The 16071-nt window shown below is 35.4% G+C and overlaps 1 protein-coding gene across 1 annotated transcript in view; it reads right to left on the bottom strand.

The window, feature by feature from the left end:
- TSGA10 (testis specific 10) overlaps positions 1-16071 on the bottom strand; it is a 105777-nt gene that overhangs the window by 52495 nt on the left and 37211 nt on the right. The window contains exons 7-9 of the mRNA XM_060027301.1: positions 15813-15983; positions 15646-15723; positions 14316-14467 (exon numbers count right to left, since the gene is read on the bottom strand). Coding sequence (XP_059883284.1) covers positions 14316-14467; positions 15646-15723; positions 15813-15983 — 401 coding nt within the window. The remainder of the gene's footprint in view (positions 1-14315; positions 14468-15645; positions 15724-15812; positions 15984-16071) is intronic.

Raw genomic sequence — 16071 nt, 5'->3', positions numbered from 1 at the left:
ACAGAATCAGAACCAAATCATAGATTTTTAAAGCAATTTTGGAAAATGTGTTATCAGGTGATTTGTCTGGCCAGAAATCAGATAGTGAGGGTTCTCAGTATGACATTAATATGGGATCTGACATACAGTTGTCATCTCCAGCTCAGAGTCCTAGAATAGACTTTGGTTGTTTCCAAATTTGGACAATTATGGCTAAAGCTGCTATAAACACTGCATGTAGGTTTTTGTGTGGACATACATTTTCAACTCCTTTGGATAAATACCAACAAGCATTTAAGAAAATTGAAATTGTATCAAGTATCTTTTCCGACCACAACGCCATGAGACTAGATATAAATTACAGGAAAAGATCTGTAAAAAATACAAACACACGGAGGCTAAACAATACACTACTTAATAATGAAGTGATCACTGAAGAAATCAAAGAGGAAATAAAAAAATACATAGAAACAAATGACAATGGAGACACAACGACCCAAAACCTATGGGATGCAGCAAAAGCAGTTCTAAGGGGGAAGTTTATAGCAATACAAGCCCATCTTAAGAAGCAGAAAACATCTCGAATAAACAACCTAACCTTGCACTTCAAGCAATTAGAGAAAGAAGAACAAAAAAACCCCAAAGCTAGCAGAAGGAAAGAAATCATTAAAATCAGATCAGAAATAAATGAAAAAGAAATGAAGGAAACAGTAGCAAAGATCAATAAAAGTAAAAGCTGGTTCTTTGAGAAGATAAACAAAATAGATAAACCACTAGGCAGACTCATCAAGAAAAAAAGGGAGAAGACTCAAATCAATAGAATCAGAAATGAAAAAGGAGAAGTAACAACTGACACTGCAGAAATAAAAAAGATCATGAGAGATTACTACAAGCAATTCTATGCCAATAAAATGGACAATCTGGAAGAAATGGACAAATTCTTAGAAATGCACAACCTGCCAACTCTGAATCAGGAAGAAATAGAAAATATGAACAGACCAATCACAAGCACTGAAATTGAAACTGTGATTAAAAATCTTCCAACAAACAAAAGCCCAGGACCAGATGGCTTCACAGGCAAATTCTATCAAACATTTAGAGAAGAGCTAACACCTATCCTTCTCAAACTCTTCCAAAATATAGCAGAGGGAGGAACACTCCCAAATTCCTTCTACGAGGCCACCATCACCTTGATATCAAAACCAGACAAGGATGTCACAAAGAAAGAAAACTACAGGCCAATATCACTGATGAACATAGATGCAAAAATCCTCAACAAAATACTAGCAAACAGAATCCAACAGCACATTAAAAGGATCATACACCATGATCAAGTGGGGTTTATTCCAGGAATGCAAGGATTCTTCAATATACGCAAATCTATCAATGTGATAAACCATATTAACAAATTGAAGGAGAAAAACCATATGATCATCTCAATAGATGCAGAGAAAGCTTTTGACAAAATTCAACACCCATTTATGATAAAAACCCTGCAGAAGTAGGCATAGCGGGAACTTTCCTCAACATAATAAAGGCCATATATGACAAGCCCACAGCCAACACTGTCCTCAATGGTGAAAAACTGAAAGCATTTCCACTAATATCAGGAACAAGACAAGGTTGCCCACTCTCATCACTGTTATTCAACATAGTTTTGGAAGTTTTAGCCACAGCAATCAGAGAAGAAAAGGAAATAAAAGGAATCCAAATCGGAAAAGAAGTAAAGCTGTCACTGTTTGCAGATGACATGATACTATACATAGAGAATCCTAAAGATGCTACCAGAAAACTACTAGAGCTAATCAATGAATTTGGTAAAGTAGCAGGATACAAAATTAATGCACAGAAATCTCTGGCATTCCTATATACTAATGATGAAAAATCTGAAATTGAAATCAAGAAAACACTCCCATTTACCATTGCAACAAAAAGAATAAAATATCTAGGAATAAACCTACCTAAGGAGACAAAAGACCTGTATGCAGAAAATTATAAGACACTGATGAAAGAAATTAGAGATGATACAAATAGATGGAGAGATATACCATGTTCTTGGACTGGAAGAATCAACATTGTGAAAATGACTCTACTACCCAAAGCAATCTATAGATTCAATGCAATCCCTATCAAATTACCACTGGCATTTTTCACAGAACTAGAACAAAAAATTTCACAAAAGACCCCGAATAGCCAAAGCAATCTTGAGAACGAAAAACGGAGCTGGAGGAATCAGGCTCCCTGACTTCAGACTATACTACAAAGCTACAGTAATCAAGACAGTATGGTACTGGCACAAAAGCAGAAAGATAGATCAATGGAACAGGATAGAAAGACCAGAGATAAACCCACGCACATATGGACACCTTATCTTTGATAAAGGTGGCAGGAATGTACAGTGGAGAAAGGACAGCCTCTTCAATAAGTGGTGCTGGGAAAACTGGACAGATACATGTAAAAGTATGAGATTAGATCACTCCATAACACCATACACAAAAATAAGCTTAAAATGGATTAAAGACCTAAATATAAGGCCAGAAACTATCAAACTCTTAGAGGAAAACATAGGCAGAACACTCTATGACATAAATCACAGCAAGATCCTTTCTGACCCACCTCCTAGAGTAATGGAAATAAAAACAAAAATAAACAAATGGGACCTAATGAAACTTCAAAGCTTTTGCACAGCAAAGGAAACCATAAACAAGACCAAAAGACAACCCTCAGAATGGGGGAAAATATTTGCAAACGAAGCAACTGACAAAGGATTAATCTCCAAAATTTACAAGCAGCTCATGCAGCTCAATAACAAAAAAACAAACAATCCAATCCAAAAATGAGCAGAAGACCTATATAGACATTTCTCCAAAGAAGATATACAGACTGCCAACAAACACATGAAAGAATGCTCAACATCATTAATCATTAGAGATGCAAATCAAAACTACAATGAGATATCATCTCACACCAGTCAGAATGGCCATCATCAAAAAATCTAGAAACAATAAATGCTGGAGAGGGTGTGGAGAAAAGGGAACACTCTGGCACTGCTGGTGGGAATGTGAATTGGTTCAGCCACTATGGAGAACAGTATGGAGGTTCCTTAAAAAACTACAAATAGAACTACCATATGACCCAGCAATCCCACTACTGAGCATATACCCTGAGAAAACCAAAATTCATAAAGAGTCATGTACCAAAATGTTCATTGCAGCTCTATTTACAATAGCCCGGAGATGGAAACAACCTAAGTGCCCATCATCGGTTGAATGGATAAAGAAGATGTGGCACATATATACAATGGAATATTACTCAGCCATAAAAAGAAACGAAATTGAGCTATTTGTAATGAGGTGGATGGACCTAGAGTCTGTCATACAGAGTGAAGTAAGTCAGAAAGAGAAAGACAAATACCATATGCTAACACATATATATGGAATTTAAGGGAAAAAAATGTCATGAAGAACCTAGGGGTAAAACAGGAATAAAGACACAGACCTACTGGAGAACGGACTTGAGGATATGGGGAGGGGGAAGGGTGAGCTGTGACAGGGGAAGAGAGAGTCATGGACATATACACACTAACAAATGCAAGGTAGATAGCTAGTGGGAAGCAGCCGCATGGTACAGGGACATCAGCCCGGTGCTTTGTGACCGCCTGGAGGGGTGGGATAGGGAGGGTGGGAGGGAGGGAGACACAAGAGGGAAGAGATATGGGAACATATGTATATGTATGATTCACTTTGTTATAAAGCAGAAACTAACACACCATCGTAAAGCAATTGTACCCCAATAAAGATGTTAAAAAAATATACCAACAAGCATGATTGCTGGTTTATATGATAAGAGTATGTTTAGTTTTGTATGAAACTGCCAAACAGCCTTACAGAGTGACTGTACCATTTTGAATTCCCACCAGCAATGAATAAGAATTCCTGTTGACCCACATCCTCACCAGCATTTATTGTGTTTCCGATTTTGGCCATTCTAATAGATATGTATTGGTATCTCGTTGTTGTTTTTAATTTGAATTTCCAGATGACATATGATGTGGAACATCCTTTTATATGCTTATTTTCCTTCTGTATGACTTCTTTGGTGAGATGTCTGTAAAGGCCTTTGGCCCATTTTTTAAGTGGGTTATTTCTTATTGTTGAGTTTTTTAAAAGTTCTCTGTATGTTTTGGAAAACCTATCTATCTATTATTAAGGTACAGTTGATGTACAATATTATATAAGTTTCATGTGTGTAACATAGTGATTCACAATTTTTAAAGGTTTATGCCATTTATAGTCTGATTTATTTCACTTAGCATAATACCCTCCACGTCTATCCATGTTGTTACAAAGGGCAAAATGGCAAAATTTCTTATATTGTATATTCATATTCATGAATATATATATGTATATATTCCCATACATACATATACACACAGACATGTATATACCACATCTTCTTTATCTATTCACCTGTTGATGGACACAGGTTTTCTCCCTATCTTGGCAACTGTAAATAATGATTCTAGGAACACTGGGCTGCATGTATCTTTTTTTTTTTTTGATTTATAGTCATTCTTTTTATCTTTTTAATTTTATTTATTTATTTATGGCTGTGTTGGGTCCTCATTGCTGCATGTGGTCTTTCTTTAGTTGCGATGAGCGGGGGCTACTCTTTGTTGCAGTGTGAGGGCTTCTCATTGCGGTGGCTTCTCTTGTTGCGGAGCACGGGCTCTAGGTGCGTGGGCTTCAGTATTTGGGTTACGCGGGCTCTAGAGCACAGGCTCAGTAGATGTGGCACACGGGCTTCGTTGCTCCATGGCACGTGGGATCTTCCCAGACCAGGGCTCGAACCCATGTTCCCTGCATTGGCAGGCGGATTGTTAACCACTGCACCACCAGGGAAGCCCCTGTATGTATCTTTTCAAATTATTATTTTCATTTTCTTCAGATAAATACCCAGGAGTGAAATTGCTGGGTCATATGGTAGTTCCCTTTTTATTAATAGTTTTTTGAGAAACCTCTATACTGTTTTCCATAGTGGCTGCATCAATTTCTGTTTCCAGTGCATGAGGGTTCCCTTTTCTCCACATCCTCCCCAACATTTGTTATTTGTGGTCTTTTGGATGATGACCATTCTGACAGGTATGAGCTGATATCTCATTGTGGTTTTAATTTGCATTTCTCTGATGATTAGTGATGTTGAGCATCTTTTCATGTGCCTGTTAGCCATCTGTATGTCTTCTTTGGAAAAATGTCTATTCAATTCTTCTGACCATTTTTAAATTGAGTTGTCTTTTTAAAATTGAGTTGTGGATAGCAGTTTTTATCAGAGATGTCTTTTTTTTTTTTTTTTTTTTGAGGTACACAGGCCTCTCACTGTTGTGGCCTCTCCTGTTGCAGAGCACAGGCTCCAGATGCGCAGGCTCAGTGGCCATGGCTCACGGGACCAGCCGCTCTGCGGCACATGGGATCTTCCCAGACCGGGGCACGAACTCGTGTCCCCTGCATCGGCAGGCGGACTCTCAACCACTGTGCCACCAGGGAAGCCCCAGAGGTGTCTTTTGCAAATACTTTCTTCCAGTCTCTGGCTTGTCTTCTCACCTACTTGACATTGTGTTGTGTGGAGTAGAAGTCTTTAATTTTAATGAAGTACAGTTTATCAATTATTTATTTCATGGATTGTGCTTAAGGGCTGTATCTAAAAAGTAATCACCATACCCAAGGTCATCTACGTTTTCTCCTATGTTACCTTCCAGAGGTTTCATAGTTTTGCATTTTACATTTAGGCCTATGATTCATTTTGCGTTAATATGAAAGGTGTAATGACTCTGTCTAGATTCTTTGTTTCTTTGTGTATGGGTGGGGTTTTGTTTGTTTCGGGGTTTTTTGTTGTTGTTGTTGTTGTTGTGTTTTGGTTTTTTTGCACGTGGATGTCCAGTTTTTCCAGTACCATTTGTTGAAAAGACTGTCTTTGCTTTATTGTATTGCCGTCGCCTTTATCAAAGATCACGTGACTATATTTATCTGGATCTATTTCTGGGCTCTCTATTCTGTTCCATTGGTTTGTCTGTTCTTTTGCCAATACCACACTGTCTTGATTACTGTAGTCTTATAGTAAGTCCTAAGTCAGGTAGTGTCAGTACTCCAATTGTGTTTCTTCAGTATCTTTTAATTCTTTACCTCTCCATATAAACTGTAGAATCCATTTGTTAATATACAGAAAATAATTTGCTGCAATTTTGATCAGAATTGCACTGAATCTGTAGACCAAGCTGGGAAGAGCTGACATCTTGACAATATTGAGTTTTCCTTTCCATGAATATGGAGTATCTCTTCAGTTATTTAGTTCTTCTTTGATTTCATTCACCAGTTTTGTAGTTTTCCTCATATAAATTTTACACAAAGTTTATTAGATTTAACTTAAGTATTTCTTTTGGAGGGGGTGCTCATATAAATGTGTTTTAATTTCAAATTCCACTTCTTCATTGCTAATAAATAGTGAAGCAACTGACTTTGTATATTAACCTTGTATCCTGCAACCTTGTTATAAATGTTTATTAGTTCCAGATTTTTTTGTTGATTCTTTTGGATTTTCTAGGATATCATGTCATCTAGAGTAGATTTTAATATTGAAATATTTTTAGCTTCAAATATCCAAATTCAAACCAAACCAGTTTTAGAATCACTGGACACGGAGACCCAAACTAACTTTTTAGTAACAGATAACTCTATCGATCATTCAACTCCATGGGATATTCTAACTCCTTGGGCCTAGAGATGTTTGATGTACAAATGCAGACATAGAGACCTTTTTTTCAAAATGATATGCTTCTAGGAAATATTCTGACAACACTCCAGCTTTTTAGAAGTGTTGATTTATCTGACATCAAAATCCAAACAGAAGAACTTCTACTACTAAAATATACCTGTTTAGAAAGAAAAGTTCATGTAAGCAGTATAGAAACACAGAAAATAAGTATTGGTTTTGAAACCTGGAGATTTTTTTTTTTTTCCACTAGCAATGAAACATAAACAGCAATAGATACATTTCTTTCTGGCTGGTTCAACCTGAACACTATGGAACCTCAGTTTAGAGTTATAGAAACCTAAGCATGTGCTGAACTGTGCTCAGGACTTAACTTCTAACGAGTGGAGTTCACATGTGGGATAAACTTAAAATTTTTCTCATGAACTGACAAAATGGAAAACAGAGACAATGGTATTTTAACTATGCATAGGTTCATTATAATTCTTTGCCTTTTGTACACATATATATGAAATCTATGATAAATGTGAGTGCGTTATAAAGACATTGACCTATTAAAATAAACGGACAGCTGACTTCTCAGCAGAAATAATTTAAGTCAGAAGACAGTAGGATATCATCAAAGTGTTAAAATAAAAATAATTCCCAAACTGTAGAATTCTCTACCTAGCAAAAATATCCTTCAGTACAGTAAGGTTGCAAAAGAGGTAGTGAGAAACACTCAGCTTTTGGATACATTTTGAAGACAAAATCAACTGGATTGTATATGGGTATATGAAAGAGAAATCATGGATCACTTCAAGGTTTCCGTATGAATGGAGTTTCCATTGACTGAGATGAGAAGACTGAAAGAGCGGGTTTGGGTTTGTGTGTGTCAGAGGGGAAGGGTGGAGAAACTCAAGTTTGGAAATGTTAATTTTGAGAGGCCTATTAGACATCCTAGTGAAGATGACAAGAAGGTGGTTGGACACTCAAGTTTACAGTTCAACAGAGAAGTCCAGCCTACAGATATACATTTGAGAGTCAAGAGTAAATACATGAGAGTGAATGAGATCACCTAGGGATCAGTATAGATAGAAAAAAGAAGCAGTCTAAGGACTGAACTCAGGGACACTTCCAACATTTGGAGGTAAGGAGATGAGGAAGAACTATCAGGAAAGACTGAATAGGACAACCCAAGAGATAAAAAGAAAATCAAATGAGCATGGTATCTCAGAAGCCAAATGAACATGTGTTTAAAGGAGCAGAGAAAGAGAACGTAAGTGATCAACTTTGTCAAATGTTGCCAATAGGTCAAATAAAATGAAGACTGATAACTGACCACTGCATTGAGCAACATGAAAGTAAATATTACCTTGAAAAGAAGTTTTGATAGGATGGTGAGGGAGAAAGGCAGATTATAGTAGGTTCAAGAGAAAACAAGAAGTGAGACATTGGAGCCAGAAGTTCAGGCAACTCTTTCAGTGAAATTCCTGTAAATGAGACACAAGATTTAGTACAAATATAGGACATCTGAATAACATGATTACAAATCTGATTACAAAGGGACAAATACAAAAACAATGCACCAACTATTTCGGAATTTATAATTTCTCAAGTATACACAGATCACTACCAAAAACTGACCATAAAATAGAGAACAACAAATTTCAGAAATTTTAAATCTAACAGTATGTTAACAAAACAATGTAATTAAGCAAGAAATCAATCACAAAGGGAAAATTCATTATGTTTTTTGGATATTTAAAATCACACTTATAAATAACCAATGGATCAAATAAAAAGTCATAATGGAAATTAGAAAATATTTTATAAAGAAAGAAGTACATACCAAAACTTATAGCTTACATTAAAAGAAGTATTTTGAGACTATATGGCCTTAAATGTTTATATGAGAAAAAAGACTTAAAAGTAATAAATGTAAGCATCCACCTTAAGAAATTAAAAAATAGAAAATAAATTTAAAGAAAATAGAAGAAAGGAAATAATAAAGAACAGAAGTTAATGAACTAATAAGACAAACAATAGGGAAATTGGTCCTTTGAAAAGACTAATAACAGACTAGAAAAAGAGCAAATCACTACTGATTCTGTGGACAGTAAAATGTTGATAGAATATTGTATACAACATTATTCTAAAAACGTTTTAAAATTTAGGGAAAATGGACAAATGCCACAAAAATATATATTTTGAAAGGCATAAGAAGAAATTTCTGATTGTCCCTTTTTCCATTAAACAAATAAAATAAAAGCTTCCCTCAAAGAAAACTTGAGACCTAATTGGCTTCACTGGGAAGTAATAAATTATTCCAGATAATGAAAGAAGACAAAATGAATTGGAAAGATTATTATAAAGTTTATATTACCTTGACACCAAAATTTGATTTAAAAAACCCCCAAGATTGGCAAATTATTAGCCAATCTCATTTATAAAAATAGAGTTGAAAAATATTTTAAACAAAGCATTAGTTAACTGAGACCAGAAATTTATAAAAAGTATAATAATACCCTGACCAATCTGACAAAGCACATCCATTCCTGAAAAAACACTCTCAGTAATCCACAAATAGAAGAAAACCTCTTCATTATGATAGAAAACATCTGGGAAAAACATGAAGCTAACATCATACCAACTATTGAGAGTCTGAATGCTTCCCCTAAGATGTGGAACAAGACAAGGATGTCCACTTCACCAATTCCATTCAGCAAATCACTGGATGTTCTAGTCAGTGCAATAAGGCAAGAAAAATAAAGGGAAAAAAAGCATGCAACTTGAACAAGTAAAAGGGTCTTTATTTGCAGATGATCTAATTATCTATGTAGAAAATTGAATGGAATCTATAAAAAGGCTACTAGAACTAAAAGGTATATTTAGCACGGTTGTAGAATACTGGATAAATAAAAATAAATTGTAGGACTTTTGGTTTTAGTCCTGACATGTAAAGAGCTTAGGAGCCATCATTCCCATTGTTATGGGGGAAATAAAGATGAAAAAGCTGAGAATCAAAGACTTTTCATGGACATATCAGAGTAGTGAGTTGCAAGACAAATCACCACCCCAAAAACTGAAAAGTATGGCAAATTAGGAGACTTACAACTGAGATCTGCTTATCTTAAGCGGAAGTCACTAGAATTATAATTGGTTAAGAACATTTAAACAATAAACACTTCATCAAAGATATACAGATGGAAAATAGCAATATGAAAAGATGTTCCACATTACTTGTCATTAGAGAATTGCAAATTAAAACAATGAGATATCACTACACACTTATAATGGCTAAAATACAAAAGTCTGACAATACCAAATGCTGACAAGGATGTGGAGCAACAGAAAGTCTCCTTCACTGCTGATGGGAATGCAAAATTTTACAGTCACTTTGGAAGAGAATTTGGCAGTTTCTTACAAAGCTAAATAAGTTTTTCTATATATGATTCAGCAATTGTGCTCCTAGGTATTTCCTGAACTGATCTGAAAACTTCTGTCCACACAAAAACCTGCACATGAAAGTTTATAGCAGCTTTATTCACAACTGACAAAAACTGGAAGCAACCAAGACGGCCTTCAATAGATGCATGGATAAACACAATGTGGTACATATATATGACTGAATATTATTCAATGGGAAGAAATGAGGTATCAAGGTATGAAAAGACATGGATGAACCTTAAATGCACATTACTAAGTGAAAGAAGCCAGTCTGAAAAGGCTACGTGCTGTATGATTTCAATTATATGACATTCTGGATAAGGCAAACATTACCTCAGCCAGGCGACCAAAGTCAAAATCAACAGTAATGAATCATATCAATAAGATGTACTCATGACACCCTGGGTATCTGTGTATACTAAAATGGCACTTTAATTCTGTGATCTTTCTCTCAAAAACATTACCCAACCTAATCATGAGAAAACCATCAGACAAACCCCAACTGAGAGATATTCTACAAAATACCTGATCAGTACTCCTCAAAACTGTCAAGGTCATCAAAAACAAGGAAAGTCTGAGACTGCCAAGAGAAGCCTAAGGAGACATGACAACTAAATATAATGTGGTATCCTGGATGGGATCCTGGAACAGAAAAAGGACATTAGGGAAAAACTAAGGAAATCTGAATAAATTACAGACTTTAGTTAATTATAGTGTATCAATGTTGAGTCATTAATTTTAACAAATGTACCATACTAATGTAAGATGTTATTAACAGAGGAAATTGGGTGTGAGGTACGTAGGAACTTTTCACTATCTTCACAATTTTTCTGTAAATCTAAAACTGTTATATAATGCAAAGTTTATTTTTTAAAAACAATCGTATTGATATTTTCACATACAAGCAATAAACAATCAGACAGTGAAATTCTAAAATTCCACTTACAACAGCATCAAAAAATGGGAAATACTTAGGGATAAATCTTACAAAAGAAATGAGAGATCTATATGTATAAAACATTGCAGAGGGAAATTAAAGACCTAAATAAAGAAATGGAAAGTGTTCATGAGTGGGAGTTTTTCCCCAATTCCAATCAAATCCCCAAGCAGGCTTTTGTGTTTACACTATGAAGCTAATTCTAAAATTAAAATAAAATGCAAAGGAACCAGAATAGCCAAAACAACTTTGAGAAAGAACAAAGTTGGAGGACTAACATTACCTAATTTGAGGATTAAAAAAAAAAAAAAGGAATCAGGAATGTTGTATTGGCATCAAGATATATATAGATCCACCAAACAAAATAGATAATCAAGAAACAGACCTAAACATATATGGACAATTGACTTACTACAAAGGTACAAAACAATTCAGTGTAGACAAGTAAGGAAAGTTTTTCAACAAATGGTGCTGGAACAATTGGATATCCATATGCAAAAAAACTGAACCTTGTACTATATACAAAAATTAACTTGCATAGATTTAAATTTAAGAACTGAAACTATAAAACTGCTAGAAGAAAACACAGGAGAAAAATCTCATCTTAGGCTTGACAACCATTTCTTTAAAAGAACACAAAAGCTGGATATAAATTTTTAAAAATCAATAAGTTTTGCTTAATCAAAAATCAAAAACATTTCCTCTTTAAAAGACACTTAAGAAAATAAAAAGGCAGGCCATAGACTGGGAAAAAAATATTTGCCAAACATATATGTACCTAACAAAGGACTTTTATCTAGAATACAGAGAGGATGTTTATGACTTAATACTATAAAAAACTCAATAAAAGTGTGCAAAAGTTCTGAACAGACACTGAAGAAGATATATGTATGGCACATAAGGACATGAACAGATGTTCAAAATTACTAGTTATTAGAGAAGGCAAATCAAAACCATAATACGTACCTATTAGGATGGCTAAAACTATAAAGATACTGCATACCAAGTGTTGGTGAGGATATGTAACAACTAGCACTCACACACTGCTGGTGCAAATGTAAAATGAAATAATACAGCCACTCTGGAAAACAGTTTAATGGTTTCTTCAAAAGTTAAACATATATCCATCATATGACTCAGTCTTAGGTATTTACCCAAGAGAAATAAAAGCATATGTCCATACAAAGACCCATATAAGAATACTCATAACAGTTTTATTTGTTATAGCCCTAAACTGGAAGCAACTGAAATATTTATGTGGTATATTCATACAATGGAATACTACTCAGTAATAAAAAGGAATAAACTATTGATTATATGTGACAACATGGATAAATCTCAGAATAATGATGCTGAGTGAAAGTAGCCCAACAAAAGAATATATACTGTATGATTTCACTTATACAACATTTTAGAAAATCCAAACAAATCTCTATGACAGAAGCCAAATCAGTGGTTGCCTGGGGAGGGCAGGGGAGGGGAGAGGTTAGAGGAGTACAAGAAGACTTTGTGGAGTGATAGACAGGGCTACTATCTTGAGGTTGGTGATGGTTCTACAGGTACACACACATGTCAAAACCTACCACACTGAATACTTTAAATATGTGTAGTTTACTGTACATATATCAATTAAACTTGAATAATACTGTTAAAACTGTATACAAAAAAACCTCTAACTTATTGTACATTTATCTGTTAGAATATTTTAATAAACCATGATAATGCTTTCAAAGAATTTCTAATGACATGTGTAAATGTTTATGGTATACAATTTAGTGAAATTGGCCAAATATATAACTTAATATAGGATGATATCAATTACACAGAAAGCTTTTATACACACAGATAGATCTATTTCTGGTTAGAAAAATGATCTATATTAATAATAGTTTTCCCTGGGTTATGGAATCATGGATGATTTAACTTTCCTGTATGCTTTTCTCTATTTTCCAAAGTTTTCTTTGTTGTCCTTCTTATTTTATTACTATTTTTATTTTACCTGCGCTTGCAATATCCTTTTAAGCAGGAAAGTAAAAAATAAATGAAGGGAAAAAATTTAAGTGACTCTCTGTCCTGACAAGTGATTCCAATATATGCATCACAGACCCATGAAAGACCAAAGAGGGGATTCTGGGAATTCACATATGAACAAAATATTATCTGTAGATTTAATAATATACTTCATACTCATATGAACTATTATATTTCATATGTTCATAGATGCACTGAAATTCAACCTTACTGAATCTGTAGAATATCTGTTTCTCACATCAATAGATACTACAAGTAAAGCACTAACATGGAGGTCTTCAAACACTTATTCCCCTACGTTATTGCCTGTAGGTTGCTTCAATTGGAATACCTTCTGCTACCTTTCTGCAATATGTAGAAGCGCTAAGCACAGTACGTAGCATTCAATTAATAGAAGTTCTATTACATATTCCTATTTCTCTGCTATGGCTTTTATTACATGCTAAACTACCCCTTTCCTAAGCTACTATCAAACCGCTGCTTTGTGCTTTCTTATATCATTCAGATCCCAGAACATAACGAAAGTTATAAGGTAAATAAAACAGTGAGGGCTTCCCTCGTGGTGCAGTGGTTAGGAATCCACCTGCCAATGCAGGGGACATGGGTTCGAGCCCTGGTCTGGGAAGATCCCACATGCCGCAGATCAACTAAGCCTGTGCCCCACAACTACTGAGTCCGCGCGCCACAACTACTGAAGCCCGCACGCCCTAGAGCCCATGCTCCACAACAAGAGAAGCCACCACAATGAGAAGCCCACGCACCGCAACGAAGAGTAGCTACCGCTCGCTGCAACTAGAGAAAGCCTGCGTTCAGCAACAAAGACCCAATGCAGCCAAAACTAAATAAATAAAATAAAAAATAAATTAAGCAGTGAAATACCAAAGTCAAATATGCTCTTTACACAGGAGGGCTGTGTAAAAGCTATTTCAGCTAAACATTGAGGCCTTCTGCAAATATAAGATTAAGATTACTAGTTAAGTGTGGCATTCCCAGTCTGTGACTGACCTTCAGGAAATCATTTAATGTCTGCTAAGGTGTCTATGACTGCTTCATAATAATCCTCTCAGAAAATAAAGTCAACAAATAACTTAATTATCACTATAAAATACACTACAAAAAGCAGAGCTATTATTTATAGTTAAACTATTAGTTGTTTAATGGTAATTGAGTTTACCTCAAAGAATTATTCTCTACTTTTTGTCTGCCAAGTTCACTTTCGGTATCCATTGCCTTTCTTGCTAGTGATTTCATTTCTTTTTCCACAGTGGTTATGGTTTCCTTCATCAAAGTCATATTTGACATTTGTTCCATACGTTCATCATCGAGCTATACAAGCAGAATGACAAAGTTACTGCCATCACTAAAAACGTTTCAGTAATCTTCCTAAAGAGACATCCTCTCTTTGTACAAACCGGTATATAAGATTCACACAATGAGATGATCAGATTAGACTTAAACGTTGCAGGAGGCTGTACGGACAAGGCGACCATGGAGCAGGAACTCAGACAAGCCACTGCACAGCTTTTCCATAAAGCCTATCACAGTATACACATCTATATTTTCAGTCTGGTTCAGCTGGACTATAGCACACACAGCTTATTTGCAAAAGGATTTCTTATTTGTTGCTCAGCATTAACAAATTACATATATAAAGTGGGATTATGAAAAATAATGTTTTTCTCCTGTCTACTGCTTTTTCTAAAACTCATTATAACAACATAAAACAGATGAATTCAGAAATATAATCAATTAAATTTGGTTAAAAGAAAGTTGAATTCCCTTAATTCTGTTTATATAGTAAAAACATTTCAAATATATATTCATAGCATCTCAAATCCTTGATTAGTAAAAAGGTGATGCTTCACAATGAAATTCAGTTTAAATACATTTCATTAATTGCCATTTCATTATAATTTTCTCTACCCTAGCTACTCTTTAGGTAGAATAAGCCAGTTTTTCTATCCCTGGCAATGTTATCGTTAATGAAACAGGGAGATGACAAAGTTGCTAAAATCCCTTAGAATGCATCCCTAATGGTTTATTTAAAAGAACACACTTTGCAACCTAACACAAAAAAAGACTTCACTCACATTTTTTAGAAGGAAATAAATAATGAAAAGGTGACTATTTACACCATACATACTACCATAAATATATTAGGATTACAAACACTATCATAAAAAACCAACTTCTCGGGGCTTCCCTGGTGGCGCAGTGGTTGAGAGTCCGCCTGCCAATGCAGGGGACATGGATTCGTGCCCCGGTCTGGGAAGATCCCACATGCCACGGAGCAGCTGGGCCTGTGAGCCATGGCCGCTGAGCTTGCGTGTCCGGAGGCTTGCTCCGCAACGGAAGAGGCCACAACAGTGAGAGGCCCGTGTACCACAAAAAAACAAAAACAAAAACAAAAAACAAAAAACCAACTTCTCTGAACACAGAAAAGGGGGAAAGGGGGGAACCGCTGAGAGTTTATAGCCGAAAGTGCAAAAGTGATTTTTCTTTACATTATGAACTGTACACTCCAGCTCCTCTATCCTTTGTTCCAAGTGAGCCTTCTCATTAAATGCTGTCTCTTGGGCAATCTGTTTAAAAAACAAAAACAAAACAGAGCGCTTTCAATGTCACTGCATGGTGTCTCACAAATGCTCGTATAGATAAAATTCTTCCAAACCTTCAGCCTTTCCCTTAGACTATCTCGTTCTGTGGTCATTCTTCGTAAATCAGTGAAGGCCACATCTCTCTCAGTCTCCACCCGCCGGAGGATGGCATGTGCTGTTGTTGATTTAGGAGATTTACAGCTTTTCATCATTTCTCGTCGAAGTCGGGCAATTTCTTCCTGTGCCTATTATTTAAATACACAGATAGACTTTTATTTAACAAGCTTTAGAACAGAAATAAATACAGCTATCTTATATCCAGCCAGTTAAAAT

This window comes from Delphinus delphis, chromosome 12 (genome assembly GCF_949987515.2).
Source record: "Delphinus delphis chromosome 12, mDelDel1.2, whole genome shotgun sequence".
Taxonomy (NCBI): domain Eukaryota; kingdom Metazoa; phylum Chordata; class Mammalia; order Artiodactyla; family Delphinidae; genus Delphinus; species Delphinus delphis.
This window is presented reverse-complemented; position numbering and strand designations above follow the sequence as displayed.